The sequence below is a fragment of the Moschus berezovskii genome, chromosome 10 (genome assembly GCF_049115385.1).
Source record: "Moschus berezovskii isolate FMDL1 chromosome 10, NW_MosBer_1.0, whole genome shotgun sequence".
Classification (NCBI taxonomy): domain Eukaryota; kingdom Metazoa; phylum Chordata; class Mammalia; order Artiodactyla; family Moschidae; genus Moschus; species Moschus berezovskii.
The window spans coordinates 46,893,220-46,912,771 of NC_142469.1; the positions used below are offsets into that span (position 1 = coordinate 46,893,220).

The following is a 19,552-nucleotide window of genomic DNA, read 5'->3' on the forward strand; positions in this document are numbered from 1 at the left end:
GTAAGTCAGGCAGAAATTTCAGCATGTTTTTTGAAGATTTTGCTGTCTCAGTGGTTATAGTTCTTCACCACAGCTTTGAGTTCGGGACACAAAAACTTGACACAATGTTTATTGGCTGCTGTTTTTAGCAGGCACATGTAAGACACTTAGCAACAATGCTGACTGGGAAATCAGCCTAAGATTTTCCTGACTACTACAGAAATTCCTGCTGGTCACAAAAGTCATTTTATTGATAAGAGATTAGTTTGGAAGATAAGAAATTAATTTTTGAACTATTAGCTTGGTTTCATAAAAGTTCATGTGCACCAAAAAATTATACGAAGAAGGTAATGAACACCTGTGTATCCACAAATAGTCTGGTCAAATATTTACTATATTTTCATTCTCTTCATTTCAAAGAAATAAACATTACAGATATTGTTAATGCCTTCTGTGTGCCTCCCCCAACCGTCCCCCTCCCCAAGGGTTACCACCACGCTAAACTGAATGGTTATTTTTATCACATTTACCACATAGATCTGTATCCATACAACACATGCCTTTGATCTGCAGCTTAATTTTTTCATGTGATGTTATGTTTATATTCATTTCATTCAATATTATAAATGTACTCCAGTTCATTTTTCTAACTGCTATATCCCATTGCATGAATACATTCTGTAGCATTTCTAGCCTGTGATTTATATTGTTATGTATTTTCTCAAACAGTTTAAAGCCTCAAAGGGCTGGTTTGATGTAGCTAATACAGTGTCATTTAAGTAAGTCATGATTTTGACTCCTTTTCAAACAACTTAAGAACTGTGTGAATGTCATGTCTTGCAACTTTCCAAATGCTTCTACAAAATAATTTCTGTGCAGTCATCAGTGTGGAATTATAAAATCTTTTCTGTGTTGACTATAACCTATAGATGCTTGAAGCACAGGAGTCAAGTAAGGGTAAAGTGCTAAGACTACTGAGAAAATAATACAAATTGATAAAAATAAATGCTGGTGTGTGACCAAGCTGGATAAAGTTCCTGGAAATTTCAGAGTGAGGCAACATCAGACATCTTTCATGCAAAAGATTATCCTACAGATGAAGCTGCTGAGGACACGATGCTGGGGACCTCTAAGAACACAGGCGCCTCACCTGCTCTGATGTCCAGCCTGCTCTGGTCTGGGCTGCGGGAGCTTGAGGAGGCCCTCGGACGCCTCTTCCCCTGGTCTCTGTGAGGAAGATGAATACACACAGCACTCAGCACAAAAGCCAAAGCAGTTCTCTTTCTGTGTCAAGAGCAGGCTAACTACGATTTCTGAAGAAACCACAGAGAATTGCTTATGAAATGGAGTGTGGTGCTTTTACTACCTCATTTTAATCAACCTCTGATTTTCAGCTGAGATTTACCTTTTAAAGACAAGTCAGATTTGCCTTACAATACGAAATATAGTTACTAGTAACAACAACAAAATAAATCCAAAGTTTACTTTGCAAACCAAAAAAACTGATGAAGGATCTACACCACAAGAGGTCACTGTTACAATAAGAAAAAACTCCACTGTGCTTGAATCCAAACAGCCCAGCGTTCAGGAGGCCTCCTTCTCTCACTCTGGTGCACGCACGCTGCAGGCAAGAAAACCGTTCCCAGTTAGAGCAGCTGTGAAGAAAACAGTTCCCAGTTAGAGCAGCTGTGCCCAGGAATCACACAGCGGGGCCAGACCTGGAACCCAGGTTTCATAGTGTCCAATTCACTGCTCTTTCCACCAAGTCGCCATGTCTCCAATCTCTGTTTGAAAATTAATTAACATTCTACAAAAAAAAATTTAAAGAAATATTTGAAATGTTAAAAAATAGAAAGTAAATTCAGGCAGTCCCCAGATGACAAGTATTTTGTGCTTCAAATGAAAATTTGGTGGCTGGCCAACAGCAGAATTATATGCTTAGGTTTTGTTTGGAAGGTTATATATAATGTAGAAATGGTCTATGAAGGACATAACTTCTCTTTAGCTAGAGCTGATGCTTAAAGTACTTACTTTTAAATATCTGTACAAAATTCCAAGGTAAAAAAACACAAAACATGGAGAGAATAATAGTGCAAGTTTTACAACAAAATTTCATTTTTACCATCAAATATTTGCCACAAAAATCATAAAAAATGCACACACATGTGGCCATGGTAAGCCATAAGCATCTGTATGTCTGTCTGTCCACTGCTCCTGTTTCTGCTGTAGTAAGATTCCCAGTGAATGTTCAGTGCTGTGTCTTGGCCCTTGGCCTTGACTGCTGCCCAAGGATTAGTTTCTCCAAATATCATTTCTTCCGTAAACATTTCCTTTTTTAAAAAACACTGGATTTAACATTTCCTCTTATCGTGCAATAGAGAAAAGATCAAGTTACTCTTCCCAAAGAGTCTGATTATTTAATACTCCAAAACAATTACTTTATGTTTATACATAGCAACAAAACAACAGATCTGGTAGCAAGAAGTCCTGGTCAGTCAAAGAAAGAAATGGGGATGGAATCCTTTTTGTCAACACTCAAGATTAGAGATCCAAATGGAGATTTGATGAAGACAGAAATAAAGGAAATCAATCCTATGAAAAGGCAAAATACCAAAAGTTTGGCAGGGTGTAAGGCCAAATACATTCCCAGACTCAGCACTTCTAGAAATAATAAGAAAATCTGAGGACCATAGAGGCAAGCCTTTCTTTTCCTCGTTGTCCTAACAGTTACTGAAATCAAGCAGGATAGCTTACACCTAACAGCCTCCCAAGTCCCTGATCCCTCCTCCCTGAGGACATGGCCATGACAAGGCTGCCCCCCTAAACACCACATTTGTGTGTCCCCACTTGGGGGGATGTTTAAGAAGTGTCCTTCTTACCAACCATCAAACCTTTATACAGTGTTGGATCCTACTGGTTCTCAAAAAGAGCTCAGGGTTGAAAGTGAAATTGTTGGTCACTCAGTCCTGTCCGACTCTTCGCAACCCTACGGACTCTAGCTCACCAGGCTCCTCTATCCATGGGATTCTCCAGGCAAGAATATTGGCATGAGTAGCCATTCCCTCCTCCAGGAGATCTTCCCAACCCAGGGATCGAATCCAGGTCTCCTGCACTGCAGGTAGAGCACAGGGTTGGCCTTGGCATCCTTTAATCCTCTGTGTGATCTTCATGGTACAGCGCTTGAGGGTGCAGGCTCTGGATCCACACTCCCTGGGATGAAAGGCGTCCAACCCTTGTCTGCCACGTGGCCTGTGTAAGTCACTGAACCTCTTGGCCTTGGCTTCCTTTTCTTAAAATGAGGGCTATGTTTCTCCTTAGCACACTGACTGCTGTGTTTGAAGAACTTAATAAATTGTCAGTATTTTTTGGCTCTTTTGTTCTGAGTCAACAAACACTTGTCTGAGCAATTCAGTGGTGGGTGTTACTGTGATAAAGAACATGTAAGGTGTTGCCCAGAAGACGTTCAAAATCTGCTTCAAGGAACTAAAGAAGCCTTTATTTAAATGGAAAACTCTAATTGAGTGTCTAACCAAATACTAGAACAAGAGATTCAGCAGGTTACAAAGACAAGAAAAGTGCTGAGGATGGAGTGATTACTGAGAGGGAAAAGTAGACCACAGTGTGGGACCTAAAGGAACAAAAGTCAAACCAACAGATGACAGCACTGCTCTCAGGAGGGGAACAGCATGAGCGAAGGTAAAGAGGAGTGGGAGAAGCCCAGTGGGTAGGGAGTGTGTGGGGGGAGTGACTGCACAGGGCCAGTAATTTAGCAATAAGTTTCTGCTGGGAGGTACTGGGAGCAGCCACTTGAAACCTTGGGTTGAATAAATAGTCCCAATTTGATGGTCAATAAGGATCTGCCCTAGGTTCTTAAACAAGGAAATGATGAGATCTGAAGTGATGTGATGACAGTGGTATTTAGGAGACTTGGAGGGAGGTAACAAGGACTATGAAGAAGGCAATGGCATCCCACTCCAATACTCTTGCCTGGAAAATCCCATGGGTGGAGGAGCCTGGTAGGATGCAGTCCATGGGGTCACTAAGGGTCGGACATGACTGAGCGACCTCCCTTTCACTTCTCACTTTCATGCATTGGGGAAGGAAATGGAAACCCACTCCAGTGTTCTTGCCTGGAGAATCCCAGGGACGGGGGAGGCTGGTGGGCTTCCATCTATGGGGTCGCACAGAGTCGGACATGACTGAAGTGACTTAGCAGCAGCAGCAGCAACAAGGGCTAATTCTTTGAGGGTGACGGTGGGACTGGAGAAGAAGGAACAAATTCAAGAGACTCTATAAGTGAAAAGTCAATAGGATTTGGTGGTTGATTCCAGGCTGAAGAAAGATGAGAAGGCAAACGGGAAGGAACAGGACAGTGGTCCCGCTATAACAAAAATGGGGAGGTAAAAGAGCAGCACAGTAAAGCAAGGAGTAAAGCAACTCTGTGTTTTGTAAGGTTGAGTTTCTGATAATAAATGGATCATTGGCAAAGGAGATGTGAAAATCGGGAAAGTAGCTCTGTTAAAGGTCAAAGCAATATACCAGGATGAGAAGCATCAAAACAGTGGCTCCAAGACCAGAATCTCAGGACGTGGCCTTGTCTCAGACAGTCAGGGGTAAAGAACAGAAAGGGGAAAAGGAGTCCAAAGGAAGGAGAGAGACAAAATATGCTCTCGTGCGGTCCAGCATGTTGAGAAAGTGAGCATGGTTAACAAGTCCAAGAAGATGAGGCTGGAGGAGGAACTGTCTAGTCTGGTGAGGGTGACTCTAACAGGGTTTCCGTGGCACAGAAACACAGCACATGTGTCTCACACAGCACATGAAGCAGGGAGGGAGGTATCCAGAAAATTCCCTCTCTGCTAAAGAAGAGAAGACTAGCTAGATGGCCTTGTACTCAAAGGAGAACCGTCTCACTGTAACTTCTACCCACTGATCCCGGTTCTCCTAATGAAACAAATCTTCATCGTTCTTCCTCTTGACAATCCTTCAGATATTCAGAAATATGTCATGGTCACCTCTTCAGTTCATCTCCTATGGCTTAAATCCTATGGTTCTGCGACTTCTTCGGGTAAGGTTTTAACCGAAGTTTTGGTTACCCTATCTGATATATGTGAAAGTGAAAAGTCAAAGCCTTAGTCTCTCAGTCATGTCCAACTCTTTGTGACCCCATGGACTGTAGCCTGCCAGGATCTTCTGTCCTTTGAATTCTCCAGGCAAGAATACTGGAGTGGGTTGCCATTTCCTTCTCCAGGGGCATCTTCCTGACCCAGGGAATGAATCTCCTGCATTGCAGGCAGATTCTTTACCATCTGAGCCACCAGGGGATATATGAGGGGGTGGTAAATGATAATGTCCCTGAAAGTAAGATCGTTGTGAGGATTAAATGATGTGATGTGGAATCGCTTCGCACAGCTCTGGCACACAGCAAGCACTCAGTAAGTCTTTACTGTTATCACGGCTGCATCAGTGATGTCATTAACTGACTCCAGTCCTTTCATCTGTTCCTCGTATGATACGGTTTCAAATCACTTTACCAGCCTGTTCAGTTACTCCAAGTGTCAGTTTGGCTGGATTCCTTTTAAAGTCTGCAACCCAGTGTTGAGCTAAAGGTGTGGCCTGAGGAGCAGAGAGAAGAGATTCTAAATGATGCAGCCTAAAATTGCATGGTGGTGACATCACATCTTGTCTTCCATATGCAGCTAAAGGCAGATTTCCCCATCTACACTGGACTCCTTCTCATTAAATTTCACAGTTATACTTGGCAAAGAGTTCCTGCCTATTAGATGTTTCTAGATCTTGATTCAGTCATCCAGTATAATTGTTCTTCTTCTCAGCTTTCTGTTTCATGCTGTTAAAGACCATAATTAGATTTTTTGGAATATCTTCTGATGTACCAAGAATAAAACAATTCCAGAAAATATTCCTTAAAGCTCTTTTGTGAAATCCTTCTTAAAGCCAGAATAAGACCATTTCACTGGGATATCTTCGTGTACAAATAACAGAAACCTATTTCGGACTTAAAGAGTACATGGAATTAATTGGCTCATGTAACCCAAAAGGTGAGTGCCAGGGGTAGGTTTCAGGTTTCAGGTGTGGTGTGATCAGGGCTTTGGCTCTCTCTCTGCAGTTCTCTCAGCTCTGCCCTTCCTCTGCTTTCACCTGTAATCAGGTCAGAGTCCTGAGAAAAGCAGAGTGGGAAAGGCATTCCAGGACCCTCCTCTGCAGCCCACATTTCAGAGCAAAAATAAGGTTCTCTCTTCCCAACCATTGACAAGTCCCAGCTTTCATTCTGAACCACCAGAAACAAGCTCTGTAGACAAGGTAATGCCACATTCTGCCTGGGTTACGACTGCCTATCCACACATCAGTCATGTTGGCAACATCTACTTCTGGACCATTTATATTCCAAAGAAAGAAAAGTATACTTCTTTAAAGGTCTTCTAAAATTCACATTTTTCTATAATTCAGACAATTCTTTCCATTACTTTGACTAAGCTTCTTTAGGCAGGGGTCAACAAACTTTTTCTTAAAGAGCCAGACAGTATGTATTTTATACTTTGTGGGTCAGGTGGCAAAAGAGAGGCTATTATATAGATACTCCTGTGACCATTTAAAATGTAATGATTTTTAAATGTAGGGAAAATTTTTTCGGCACAAGGGCTGTAAGAAATATAAACAAAATAGGTGGTTGGCCAGATCTGACTCTAGGGCTATAGCTTGTTGACTCCTTCTTTGGAGTAATAACTAAAAACGATATTAAGAAGTAGATAAGTGGGAGGATTTGGAATTGGGGGGGAAATAAGGTTTTTCCATTTGGGAAATAATTACATGTGAAAATGGAGAAGAAAATTTTAACAGATACACAAGATAAAAAGAAAATTTAGCAAATTTTGAGCTAGCATTTTCCTTGCGCTAAGAAGACGACTTTTCATTTTTAGAACTAGACTTAAGCTGTATAGATTCAAGTCAGGCAGTAAACATCTTAGGCTCTGAAGTCACGCAGTCTCTGTCACAACTACTCAGTTCTGGGGCTGTAGCGTGAAAGCTGCCAGAGACAGTAGATAAATGAATGGGCGTGGCTGTGTTCCAATAAAACTTTATTTACAAAAACAAGTAGGCTGGATTTGGCCCATGGGCCTTAGTTTGCTGGCCCCTGCTCTGCAGTCTCTTTGATTTTTTTGACTGCAGTTCAAGAATGCCACCACCAAAAGGTGTTGGTCCCTTTATCGTGTCTTCATAGCCTGAAAGCCCAGACACACAGTTCCCAGACACAAGCACTCTATCTAAAATTGAATTCTACATAAATGGTTACACAGAAACAGTGAAATTAAAGAATATGATTTTAGAGGAATGGTCACAAGATCAAAATTTTGAGAAAATCCTCCAAGGTTACCATAGCTTTGAGTTGGTGGTCCAAATTTTAAAATATACATTTTCAGAGACTATGCATATATATACTCTTGCACCTTTTCCAATAATCACTAACTGGTTATGGTTGTTCAGTTGGTCGGATACATCCGACTCTTTGTGACCCCGTGGACTATAGCCTGCCAGGCTCCTCTGTCCATGGGATTCTCCAGGCAAGAATACTGGAGTGAGTTGTCCTTCTGCAGGGGATCTTCCCAACCCAGAGCAAACCTGCGTCTCCTGCATTGCAGGTGGATTCTTTACCAGAGGCTCCAGGGAAACCCAAGTGGTTACTACTCAAGTTCTGTATGTAGAAAGTTGATTAGACACTGCTTTGTAGCTAATCATATTAGCTTAACTTAGGCTTAAATTCCCTTCAGTTCAGTTCAGTCACTGAGTCGTGTCCGACTCTTTGTGACCCCATGAATCACAGCACGCCAGGCCTCCCTGTCCATCACCAACTCCTGGAGTTCACCCAAACTCATATGCATCAAGTCAGTGATACCATCCAGCCATCTCATCCTCTGTCGTCCCCTTCTCCTCCTACCTCCAATCCCTCCCAGCATCAGAGTCTTTTCCAGTGAGTCAACTCGTCACATGAGGTGGCCAAAGTATTGGAGTTTCAGCCTCAGCATCAGTCCTTCCAATGAACACCCAGGACTGGTCTCCTTTAGAATGGACTGGTTGCATCTCCTTGCAGTCCAAGGGACTCTCAAGAGTCTTCTCCAACACCACAGTTCAAAAGCATCGATTCTTCGGCGATCAGCTTTCTCCACAATCCAACTCTCACATCCACACATGACCACTGGAAAAACCACAGCCTTGACTAGACGGACCTTATACTTAAAAGTCCACAGCTCCATGCTCCCCTTCACCTTTAACAGCTCCAGTCAAGGGGTCTCACACGAAGAGCCCTGTAGCTTCTCACTCCGGCAGCAACGAGTTCATCAGCGCAGTGGAGAGTTGCTGGCATTTGCCCTCTTCCACGGTGTCACTCAGGAAATGATGCCACGTGGTTCTGATGATCTGCTCTCCACTCCCATGTTCCAGTGGGCTGCTCCAGCTCACACATGATCTATCATCTTCCCACTGGAACGGCTACAACTGCTCTTCCCTCTCCAATTGTCCTTCATGCAGCTGCCAGCATCACTCCCCGGAAAACCTCTCAGCACTCCATGTACTAGTCGACAGCATCAGAACCCATGTGTCCACTACAACAGGCCATCTGCCTTTCTCTGAACCCACCACCAAGTCAAATCCCCCCGTGGCTTACACTGCTCCTGTAGCAAAGAACACAGAGCCTTCCCACCCCCCTTTTGAAAATCATCCTCAAGGGGCATCCCAAACCCCACAGACCCCAGGAAACCTTCCCTGATCTCCAAGTCAGAGATAGGTTCTCTCACCTCTAAACTCCCAACGCACTTTTTTTCAGTTCTTTCACTCCTCCAGCATTAATCGTTGAACAGTGCTTCAGAATCACTTGGATACCTTATAAAATGCAGATTCTAATTCAGCAGGTCTGAGATCCTGCACTTCTAACAAGCTCCCAGGTGATGGAGATGCTGCTGGTCCAAGAACTGCACTTGAGCATCAGAGCCTGACATGTCAGGAAGGTCCTCATGGATGGGATTTATTTGTGTATCTCCCAACCCCACTAGTCCAGGGCTTTGCTTATCATGAAATTCTTGTCAAATAGATACTGTCAAAGGTGGGATTCCACAAAATCATTCTGGTCACGTCTGTCTTTTCCAAAGGGAACAGTTTCCCAGTCACATTAACTTAATTTCTTAAAAGAATAATGACTTCATTATGTTTGGAAAAAATAATATATTTATTATTTTTAAGGCCGGGCAATATAAGAAGTACAAAGAAGATTTAGAAAATCATCTAGGACCCCACCACCCAGAAATAAATAGTTAATATGTGGCAAACATCATTCCAGACATATTTTGCATATATTCAGATGAAAAGACAAAAGAATGAAAGAATGGAAGGGTGACTTGGGGGGAAGGGCAGGTAAAAAATACATATAAATGGGATTTGACACACAAATACCATATGTGTCAATGTAATTAAAAGTATAACGTATAAGTTTTACTTCAATATGACAGAGAAACAGAAACTGAGGTGAAACTGAAGGAATTGCAGAGCTTCAGATGAATGGGTCTTCACAAGAGATATTAGTTTCTAAAAGATCTCTCTAAAGTTAAGAAAAGGAAGAATAAAAAGCATTAGGATGCTGAAATTACTCTTTTAACTACATATTTCAACGTCAGACCGCAGCTACTCACACATCTATCCCCTATTATGAAGTGAAGCAATCAGTACTCACACTTTCCCCCAGGTACCAGTTTTGGTTATTTATGCTAACATTACAATTGTCAAGGTTTCTGTCCCATAACCATCATTTGAGAGTTGTTTAGTTTTAATTCAATATGAAAACAAAGTCAATACTCACCATAGATAATTCTGATAGCTTCCTAGTTTCCCAGTTCTGAATTTTGACTCATCATTTTGTTGTCAAAGAGTTCTCTAGAGAGTGCATGAGTACTATAGTCCCCCAATCCATTCACAATGAAAATGTCTCTCTGTTGCCTTTTAACTGAAGGACAACGTGGCTGGAACTCAGGATTCCATAGGCCTTACTCCACCGTCTTCCAGCACTGAAACTCTAATAAAGCCAGAGGCAGCCAGCCTTTTTCTCCTTCTATGGGACTTGCATGTTCAGGCTGATTGCCATAGGCCACCTTCTTGGATTTACCCACTCAATCAGCAATTACTACTGGAGTGTGTACTATGTACTGGGTACTGCACTAGTGCTGAACACTGTTAGAAATGTCTTAGTGTGGATTATTCCATGTCAAATTTTGTTGGGACATGACGCGTCCTTTTGAGCTTCGGATTTGAATATTTCAGAACGTCATCTTCTATTACGTCAATACTTTTCTTGTTCCCATCTCTTCCATTCTCAGTGGGTTGTTGTGAATATCAAATGAGTTAATATATGTAAATCACTTGGAAGAGTGCCTGGCACTTAGTCAAAGTAAGACAGGGGAAGGGAAGAGAAGTCTCCCCTTCAGGAATACAACTGCCATGCCTCTCATTTCTATCTCAGTCTCTCTAATCATTTTCCTATTTTCTCATTCACTCCTCTGTTTGATTTCCTCTAGCTTAACCACCGAATCTGACTGCATTTTCAGCTGCTTTTACTTCTGATGTGGCTTTTCTCTCCATGTTTATACATTTTCTTTCATTTCTTTTTTGAGAACTGTGAGTGTACTCTCTTTCTTCACGAGATCAAGGACTTAAAAGCTCTAATTTGCATTCTTACAAGCCAACGGAGAGCTCTTTTCCCTTTTGTAAAACTCTCCTTATTCTTGGAGGGCAGTTCCTTTTGCGATCCATTTCCTTCATCTGTCTTTTGTTATGTTCATTACAAAGTTATGCTCGGGTTCCATGTTCACTCTTGTCCTAGCGTTATTTATCTTGAAACAGAGCCATGGATTTGCTGAACAATGGAAACAGTCCATGCAGGGCGAGAACTGGGATGCTCTGTAGCTTCAACTTTTCCCTGAATATCTATCTGAAAAGTCTGTCCTTTTTCTCAACCTGCAGTGTGTGTTCCCTTGGCTTGTACAATATGTAGGAGGTTTCGTGACTCACAGAAAAGCCCCTTTACAGGCTGGGTTCCTTAGGTTCTAATCTATCAAACTCCCTCCCCCATAAACACACACACAACTGGCTGGATCACAGGAAATGAGGAGCGCGTGTCACCCCCGGCTCCGTTTCCCCTGTGCTGTTTCACACTTCAGCTCTTTGCACTTTGGCCACACTGCACGGCTTGTGGGATCCTAGTTCTCTGACCAGGGACTGAAACAGGACTCTGAGCAGTGAAAGCATAAAGCCCTAACCACTGGACCACCAGGGGGTTCCCCACACTCTGGCTCCTGAATGAGGCCTTGACTGTGGCTTCCCCATTTCTCCTGTGGCTTGCCCACATCCTTACATCTCTTTTCTCTAGTTAAAGACTACTGGATACGCCTTGCTTAACTGAGAGATTCGCTTTTAGTGAAATTTGTTTCTTGCTTTGTCTCTATTTCAGAGTCTAGCAGGTTAACAAGACTCTCGGTTGCATATTCCAAGTGACAAAAAAACTAAAGTACCATAAGCTGTTCCTGTCAAAGTAAATAAAGGAAGGAAGAAAGATAAGAAAGGAAAGAAAAGAAAGAGGAAGGAAGGAAAGTAAGAAGGAAAGAAGGGCCAGAGAGAGAGAGAGGAAAAAGAACACATTGTGGATGTGGCAGCCTCACCCACAGCTGGATTTAGGGGCTTATATGTCTCCATTCCTTGGCTCTGCTTGTTTATACGTCACTTCCCATCAGTCACCCTCCACAGGCAATGAAATATCTACTGTTGGTTACAAGACTACGTCATTCTTCACAGCTTGTGAACCTGGAGGAAGAGCACTTTCCCCAAAGGCTTTGGCAGAAGTCCCAGGGAAGGAGTCAATTGGTCTGGCTTAGATCACGTGCCCACCTCCAAATCGACTACTCTCATTTCACAGCTTTTAGTGAGTGCTGGAAGGAGACAGGGGTGAAAGGAGCACAGCTTATAGATTACAAAACTGAGCCCTTGGAAGTGTTCAGAGGCTTGTCCAAGAACATAGAGCTGAGGACTTCCCTGATGGTGCAGTGGCTAAGACTCTGACCTCCCAATGCGGGGGTGGGGGGGTGGGGGGTCAATCCCTGGTCAGGGAACTAGATCCCATGTGCCTCAACTAACAGTTGCCATGCTGCAGCTAAAGAACCGGTGTGCTGCAATGACAACTTGGCACAGCCAAGTAAATAAATTTAAAAAAAAAAAAAACTTTTTAAAAAAAGAACATACAGCTGAATCTAGTGGCTGAGAGAGAACTGATTCTGAACCCACAGATTCTGATCCCCAAAGAGTTCTTAACCCTCCACAAGTAACTGCTCTTGGACTTTCCTCCTAAAAATCACATTTCCAAATCACAAGAAGTTGAACAATATTTACACAGAAACTCTTAGAAGGTTTTTGAAAGCAGATGTATAAAAGGGTTCATCAGATAGAACCACTGGATAGATGATGGATGGAGATACACACACACATATGCATTTTGAAGAAAGCTATTTTCAAAACATATAGCAACATAAAGCAAGAGAAGATGGGGTGCTGCTAATTGTAGGCCTGCCAAACTTGGAATCCTCGCATGGACACACAGGCTGTCGTTGATTGGCACTTGGTTTGAAGATGACAGTTCAGTGAGGGCTGGAGAGTGCTTTTCTAGTCTGGAAAGTTAAACAGTGCCCACTTCCCCACCCCCAACCTTATCTGCAATGATGCCTTGTCTCAGTTCAGTTCAGTTGCTCAGTCGTGTCCAACTCTTTGCGACCCCATGAATCACAGCACACCAGGCCTCCCTGTCCATCACCAACTCCCGGAGTTCACTCAAACTCATGTCCATCGAGTCGGTGATGCCATCCAGCCATCTCATTCTCAGTCGTCCCCGTCTCCTCCCACCCCCAATCCCTCCCAGCATCAGACTCTTTTCCAGTGAGTCAACTCGTCGCATGAGGTGGCCAAAATATTGGAGTTTCAGCTTTAGCATCAGTCCTTCCAATGAACACCCAGGATTGATCTCCTTAGAATGGACTGGTTGGACCTCCTTGCAGTCCAAGGGACTCTCAAGAGTCTTCTCCAGCACCACAGTTCAAAAGCATCAATTCTTCAGCAATCAGCTTTCTTCACAGTTCAACTCTCACATCCATACACAACCACGGGAAAAACCATAGCCTTGATTAGATGGACCTTGGTTGGCAAAGTAATATCTCTGCTTTTTAATATGCTATCTAGGTTGGTCATAACTTTCCTTCCTTTTTCATCACGAGCAACATAAAGTTAAACTCCAGTCCATCCCAGGTCTGAGTTTGTTCTAAATTAAGGGTTTCCCTAAAATCAACACGGTTTCACCGAATTAAACTATTCCTTTCTCTCGCTAGGCCATGAAGCACCGGCATGAAGGTGGCGGCTCCCCCGCCAGATCAGCAGCAAAGACCCTGTGCAGAGCCTGACCTCCCTTCCTCCTCTCTCCTTCTCAGCCCTCAACCCCCTGTCAGCTCCAGTTACGCAATCCCTGTCCTCCCTTCTCCAGCCAGCTCAGCTCACTGACAAGAGTCTTCATTTCCCACTTTCTGGTCTAAACATGAAAACATGTTAATTGAGGGTAGGGCTTTAGCATCAAGACTGGGAATACTCCACTGCACAGCAAAGATCATTTCTTGGAATTATTTGCTTAAATGTTTACCAGAAACAACCATCAAGTGTTCCAGATTGATTCACGAATGTAATTAATGAAAGAACTGCTAAGAGTTTCCATTTTCTGGTTTGTTTTAATCCTACTGTATAAAAAAAAATTTTTTTTTCTGGCACCACCTCAACAAAAACCCCATCCAATGATTAAAGGGGTAAAGATTCATAAAGTCAAAATGTTACTGGAAACTAAACCTGCCAAGGTGTATGACAAATCCAGGGCCGACACAATTCACTGAATGATGCAAAAGACATTCTAACAAAGCAAAAAGAAAGCAACCAGTGCTGCTGCCCAGCACCTCCTAATTCTGGACCATCAGGAAGAAGTGCCACCAGTCCCTAACTCATTTCCCCTCTGCTGTGTGTGAGATAAAAATATGTAACCGAAGATGCCTTTGCTGTCCCAGACTGAGGAATAAATAGTGAACCCTTGCTAGATTATTCCACAACATTTGAAGGCTTGCAAAAGAAGAAAAGAAAAACAGCTCTTGTCTGGTTTTTCCTAGTCAACTTTAATTACTGTAAGGATGGGTGCAGCAAGATAAATGTTTCCGTTTCAGTTCAGTGCTGAAAGAAACACAAGTTCTCCGGCTGCCTTTTATGTTTAAGCTCTGAGGTTCACAGCCTATTCTTATTCACCAACTGGAAAAGATTTGTTGCAATGGCCAGTTTGATGTTTTGTGCTCAACTCCCAAAGTCCCAATTTGAAGTCCTCCTCTTCCACTTAAGGAGACATTTCATTTTTCCTTTAATTTAAAAAAAATGTTCTGAATGCAAAGCAACATTACAAGGACTACTAGGTTGCCTAATATAAATTGTGTGTGTGCAGTGCTCTTCGGGCTGTGTCAGCAGACAAGGTCAGTTCAGCTAAACTAACCAACTGCCAAGCATCCAGTAGGGGTGGAGGCAGTTTCAAGCACACGGCATGTGTACAAGCCAAAGTCAGACCCAAATCTAAAGTGAGGGCAACAAGCACTTGGTCTTAAAATGGCCCATGGAATTTAATCTTGTTAAGCAAATCCTAACTGGGCAGTTGTTCACAATGACCCAATGGAAAATCATAGAAAAATATCTCTGAGTGACCCTGTCCAGTTCAAGACCTCCTGCCTATCTTAGGACTACTACTGGTTGGGACTGGAAACCACAGCCTGCTCTCTTTCCCACCCTGGTTCCCCAGTTATTCAAGGCTTCCTTAGGAAAACACCAGTATAAGAATTCACAAAGTGAACATTTCTCTTAAGTCCTTAATAGGAAAATTGCTAGAAAAGCATATCTAGGAACATGGTATCAATTTAGGGGTTCTTACACAGGTAGGGGGTGGTGAAAGGGTCAACACAGACTGGGGTGGGAAAAAAAGCCTTCTCCAGGAATGTGGCATGAAACAGAGTAACTCCCAATCATTCATTTTATGAGCGATTAGTAGCGAGGTACTACAGATAAGAGAAATCCACAGGACTCTCCTGTTTTAACTCTAGTTTGCAAAATAAATATTTTAATCCAAGTTTCTACTGGAAAATAAGATAAATCAAGTTTGGTGGAGTCCACAAGAGTGGAACTAACCTAAAGGGAGGTAGTGAGAAATTCCAGGCCGGGCAAGAATCCCACAAAACACAAACAGTATGATCAGTCATCACTCAAGGGCTGGCTGGAACAGCCCAAATAAAGCAGAGACTTTAGTCTGACAGCCCTATCAAAGCAGCGTTTTGGCAGGTATGAATAAATGTTTTCCTGAGGAGTAAAGAGGGAGATGTAAAATCAGCCCCATTCAGCCCTGAGAAGAAATCTCTCCTAATCATGCATCATAAATTTAAAATTTGTTTATATAAAAGGGAAAAATCCAAATCAATCATCTACATACTGACCCTTCACTTCTGAGATGAAATGGCAAGGACGTTGCCCCTTTAAACATTTCTTGCTCCGTGATTTTACTGAAGTCTCCATCATATGTTAGCTGAAGTGGGTGACTCTTGAAGTGGCCAATGGCCTTTGATTCTGTTAAGTAAATCCCATTTATTTTCACCACAGAGTCCCTTGTCGTAACTGTTTCTTCGGATTCCACTCTCTTTGCTGTAATAACCAAGGAAATGTTTTGTCAAAGCATTTATTTTAGGATTTACCGACTTTCAATATTTTTTTTAATTCAAGAATTCACACAATTTAAAAATTATATATTACTTATAATTGAGTCTGGAATTGTATGGACAAAACCTCCCTGAAGAGCTTTACTTAATAACAATATATGAATATTGGCTCATCTAGTGTAACAAAAGCATTACACTAAGGCAAGATGTTAAATAATAGTGGAAATGAGGCGGGAGGTAGAGGGTGTGGGAATTCCCTGTGAGTAGGAATTCCTTCCTACTCACTTTGGCTATAAAATGAAACCTAAAACTGCTCTAAAAAATAAAATCTATTAATAATAAAAAAAAAATCTCCCTGAATGTATACAAGACCTGATCACTAATTTAGGCTTGACATCATCAATTCAGCAGGTAAAAATTAATAGATCTTAGCTCTATTAGCTTAGAGCTTTGTTGTTGTTCAGTTGTTCCGTGTCCGACTCTTTGTGGCCCCATGGACTGCTGTATGCCAGGCTTTCCCTGTCTTTCACTGTAGGCAAATACTCAAATTGAGGTTTCTGAACTACCTAGTCCACATAAATACCTCTGTGTCCCTTAGCAATGCTTCTTCCTGAATTTGATCATGTTGGAACTTTTTCATTCAGAAATATCGAGCGATTTCTTGATGTCAGGCATTGTCCTGAGCACTTGGGGTGCATTAGTGGCAGAGCAAAGACCCCTGCCCTCACAGAGCTTACATCCTTACAGCACACCTGTTTACACAGCAGACAATAAGTAACAGACCATAATGAGTGAAGCATGTAAGAGGGTGGGAGCTATGGGAAAAAGCAAAAGCAGAAACGTGGAGGAGGGGAAAAGGGGACTGGGACTGGAAATGGGGGCAGGGAGCAGATTTTAACAGGTGTGCATGGCAGGCAAACCCTTACTGGAGGGAGGCATCGCGCTATCAGATGACGAGGGACGGCTCCCAGCGCAGGAACTGGTGGTGCAGACACCCAAAGGCAGGAGTGTGTCTGGGGCCCTCAGGAGACAGCATAAATGGCGTGTGTGACAGGGCGGGAGGAGAAGGGTGGTCAGAGGAGCAGGAGCTGGCTCATAGGGCCCAGCAGACCATTTCCCAACAGGGATAGAGGAGGGCACCTGAACACTTGGAAGGCTTTCTCAAGAGAAAGTTGAAAAAAAAAAAAAGACGTCCAGTCTCTGAAGTGAAACATCTACTGTGTTTACAGTGGCAAGATCCTTAGATTTGAAATATAACACTGTTTTTTCCTCAGCAAATTGACATTAGGAATAGCTGACCCATGATGCTGCTACTCAACTCTAGTTCGTGATAACATATGTTTTTCAAAGGGGCATGAAGGATGAGCTATTTCTCATACAGAAGTAGTTTTGCAAGCTTTTCCAAAATGACTCAAGGTTTCCTTTTCTGTGTTTGAACCATCAAACCAATAAAAACCAACAATAACAAAACCACCTCTCCTGCTCCTCTGACTAAGCTCTGTGCTTTCAAAACACTGAATTTTACAGCAGAAAGGAACTTTAAAGATTGGCTGGTCTAGCCTTCATTTTTCAGATGAGAAGATTGAGAACCCAAAAGGTGATCAGTCCAAGGTCACAGGGCAGGTTTGGGGAGAGCCAGGATGTATAGCAGGGAGAGGGCAGGCTTGGCCTTCTATCAGACTTGGGGTCAGGTGCAGGCTGTGGGATGCGGGCAGCTCACTCAGCTTCCCTCCTCTTTCTCAGTGGTCCCCACCTCTAGGAAAAGTGGTGAGAATTAAGTGATCTGGCCTGGTAAAGTGACTTCCATAGAGCTAGCGTGCTCAACACCTAGAAGTCGTGGGCATTACTATTCATAGAACCCAAGAATCCAGATTGCTAGTCCAGGGCTCTCTCCACAGCACCACGCGTCCTTAAACACCTTGAGGACTGAATTACAGAGCACACACTGCGTTTCAGATTATAAAGCATTTTTAGCCTGTCCCTATATTTTAGTATTCATTTCTTTCACTTGTTCGCTCCATAAATATTTATGAAGCACGCGCTGCCATGTGCCAGATGCTCAGTGGCTGGTGGTCTAGGGGTGAAGTGAGAAGTCCCAGCCGCTATGGAGCTTCTGCTCTAGAGGGGAAAAGGCAATCCTACTTGAAGATGGAGGAGGAGCGGCAGCCTCTGTTTTCACAGTCGAGGAGGGGGCGGTCAGTCAGCACGACAGCAAAGAGCAGCCAGGGCTCACTCTTAATCCTGCCTGAAGGCCACCATTCGACTGAGCCCGAGTGACGAAGCTCGGGTCCCTCTGGCACATACATGCAGCGTGATGTACCCATTCTGCAGCAGACCATGGGTACATTTCAAAAGGATTCAACAATCAGTAGCCTTACCATGAAAATAGGAACTGTCCTGTTTCAGGGCATTTCTTTGGCACTTACTGCAGACTACACTCTGTTTCAGGCTCCTGGGCTTCAAACAGAGAAAACCCCTTTTCCTACTCAGTCTAGTAGGGGAAAACAGAGAGGCAGATCTGATCAGAGCGAGATGCAGAGCAGTGTGGTCTGAGCCAGGTATGGAGGATTGCCCGGAGAGTCCTGAGGGGCTGGAGTTGCTCAGGGAAAGAGTACAGAGAAGGTGGAGCCTGAAAAGCATTCCAAAGGGTTAGCAGGAGACTGCCCCACCCCCACTCTCCAAAAAAAAAGTTCTGAGAAAAAGGAGCAAAGGTCTGGGATGAGAACTGGCTTCAAGTGGGTCCAAGCTGGGCCCCAGTCTTACAAGGGCCTCACACTTGGCTTAATGTTTTGCTGTTCCCATTGTGAAATTCTAAAGAATTTTTGAACAACAAGTTCCACATTTTCTCATTTTTCACTGGATCCAACAAATTATATACCAGAGCCTACATGAAGCTCAAATCAGCAGGATGGGTAAAGGGAACTGCAAGGGTTCCATACTGCTGGTGCATGGACCAGGGGCAGGGAGTGGGTAGGCAGGCAAAAGAGAGGACTGAGAAGGGCCTGGAATGTGAGGCTGGGGCGGAGCTGTGCACACTGGAGGGTGAAGACTTCACCTGTGAACCACGAGTCAGTCAACTGCAGCCCCACCAAACCTGGCCTACCACCTGCATCTATGTAGCATGCAAGCTAAGAATGGCTTTTATATGTTTGGATGGTTGATCAAAAAAAAAAAAATCAAAAGGACAGTATTTTGTAATACGTGAAAATTCAAATTTCACTGGTCAGTCTACTGTTGCTTTCCCACAGCATTGGCAGAGTTGAGAAGGTTGACCAGAAGATTCTGAGGCCTGCACGGTTTAAAATATTCACTTACTGGCCCTTCACAGAAAAGTTTGCCAACTTCGGTGCTAGGTCACTGTTTCCCAAACTATGTTTTCCAAAGACATTGTCCATAGCCAGGCAGGTCTGGGAAATGCTGGGCTAAAGTAGAACTAAACAGGTGACGTCACCAGACGGCCTTCCCCATCCTGTGATTGCTCACGTGCACTGTAACGGAGCACGGGACCTCTACTCCAAGGAAAAGCTGTATTTTTGCCAAGTGTTCCCTGGAACTCAGCTCGGCAACCACTCCTTTAGACACAGCAAGGGCTCTCTGAAGGGTTTTCAGCAAGAAGATAGAGCAATCTGATTTTCATTTGCTTCCTGACCTCTTGTTCCTTATGGCACACCGAGAGAAAGTCATCATTTTTCACGGTCCACCAGGATAGAAGGACAAGGCTGCCGCTCACAGCCATGTCTGGGTGGGCGCTCAGTGTG

The 19,552-nt window shown here is 43.3% G+C and overlaps 1 protein-coding gene across 5 annotated transcripts in view; it reads right to left on the reverse strand.

Moving 5' to 3' along the window:
- The window catches only part of ARMC2 (armadillo repeat containing 2), a 121,520-nt gene that overhangs the window by 82,883 nt on the left and 19,085 nt on the right, over positions 1 to 19,552 (reverse strand). For 4 of the 5 annotated variants that reach the window (XM_055433532.2, XM_088840642.1, XM_088840643.1 and 1 more), the window contains exons 5-6: positions 15,576 to 15,780; positions 1,130 to 1,206 (exon numbers count right to left, since the gene is read on the reverse strand). In XM_055433532.2, coding sequence (XP_055289507.1) covers positions 1,130 to 1,206; positions 15,576 to 15,780 — 282 coding nt within the window. The remainder of the gene's footprint in view (positions 1 to 1,129; positions 1,207 to 15,575; positions 15,781 to 19,552) is intronic. The other variant, XM_088840644.1, reaches the window with a different exon arrangement.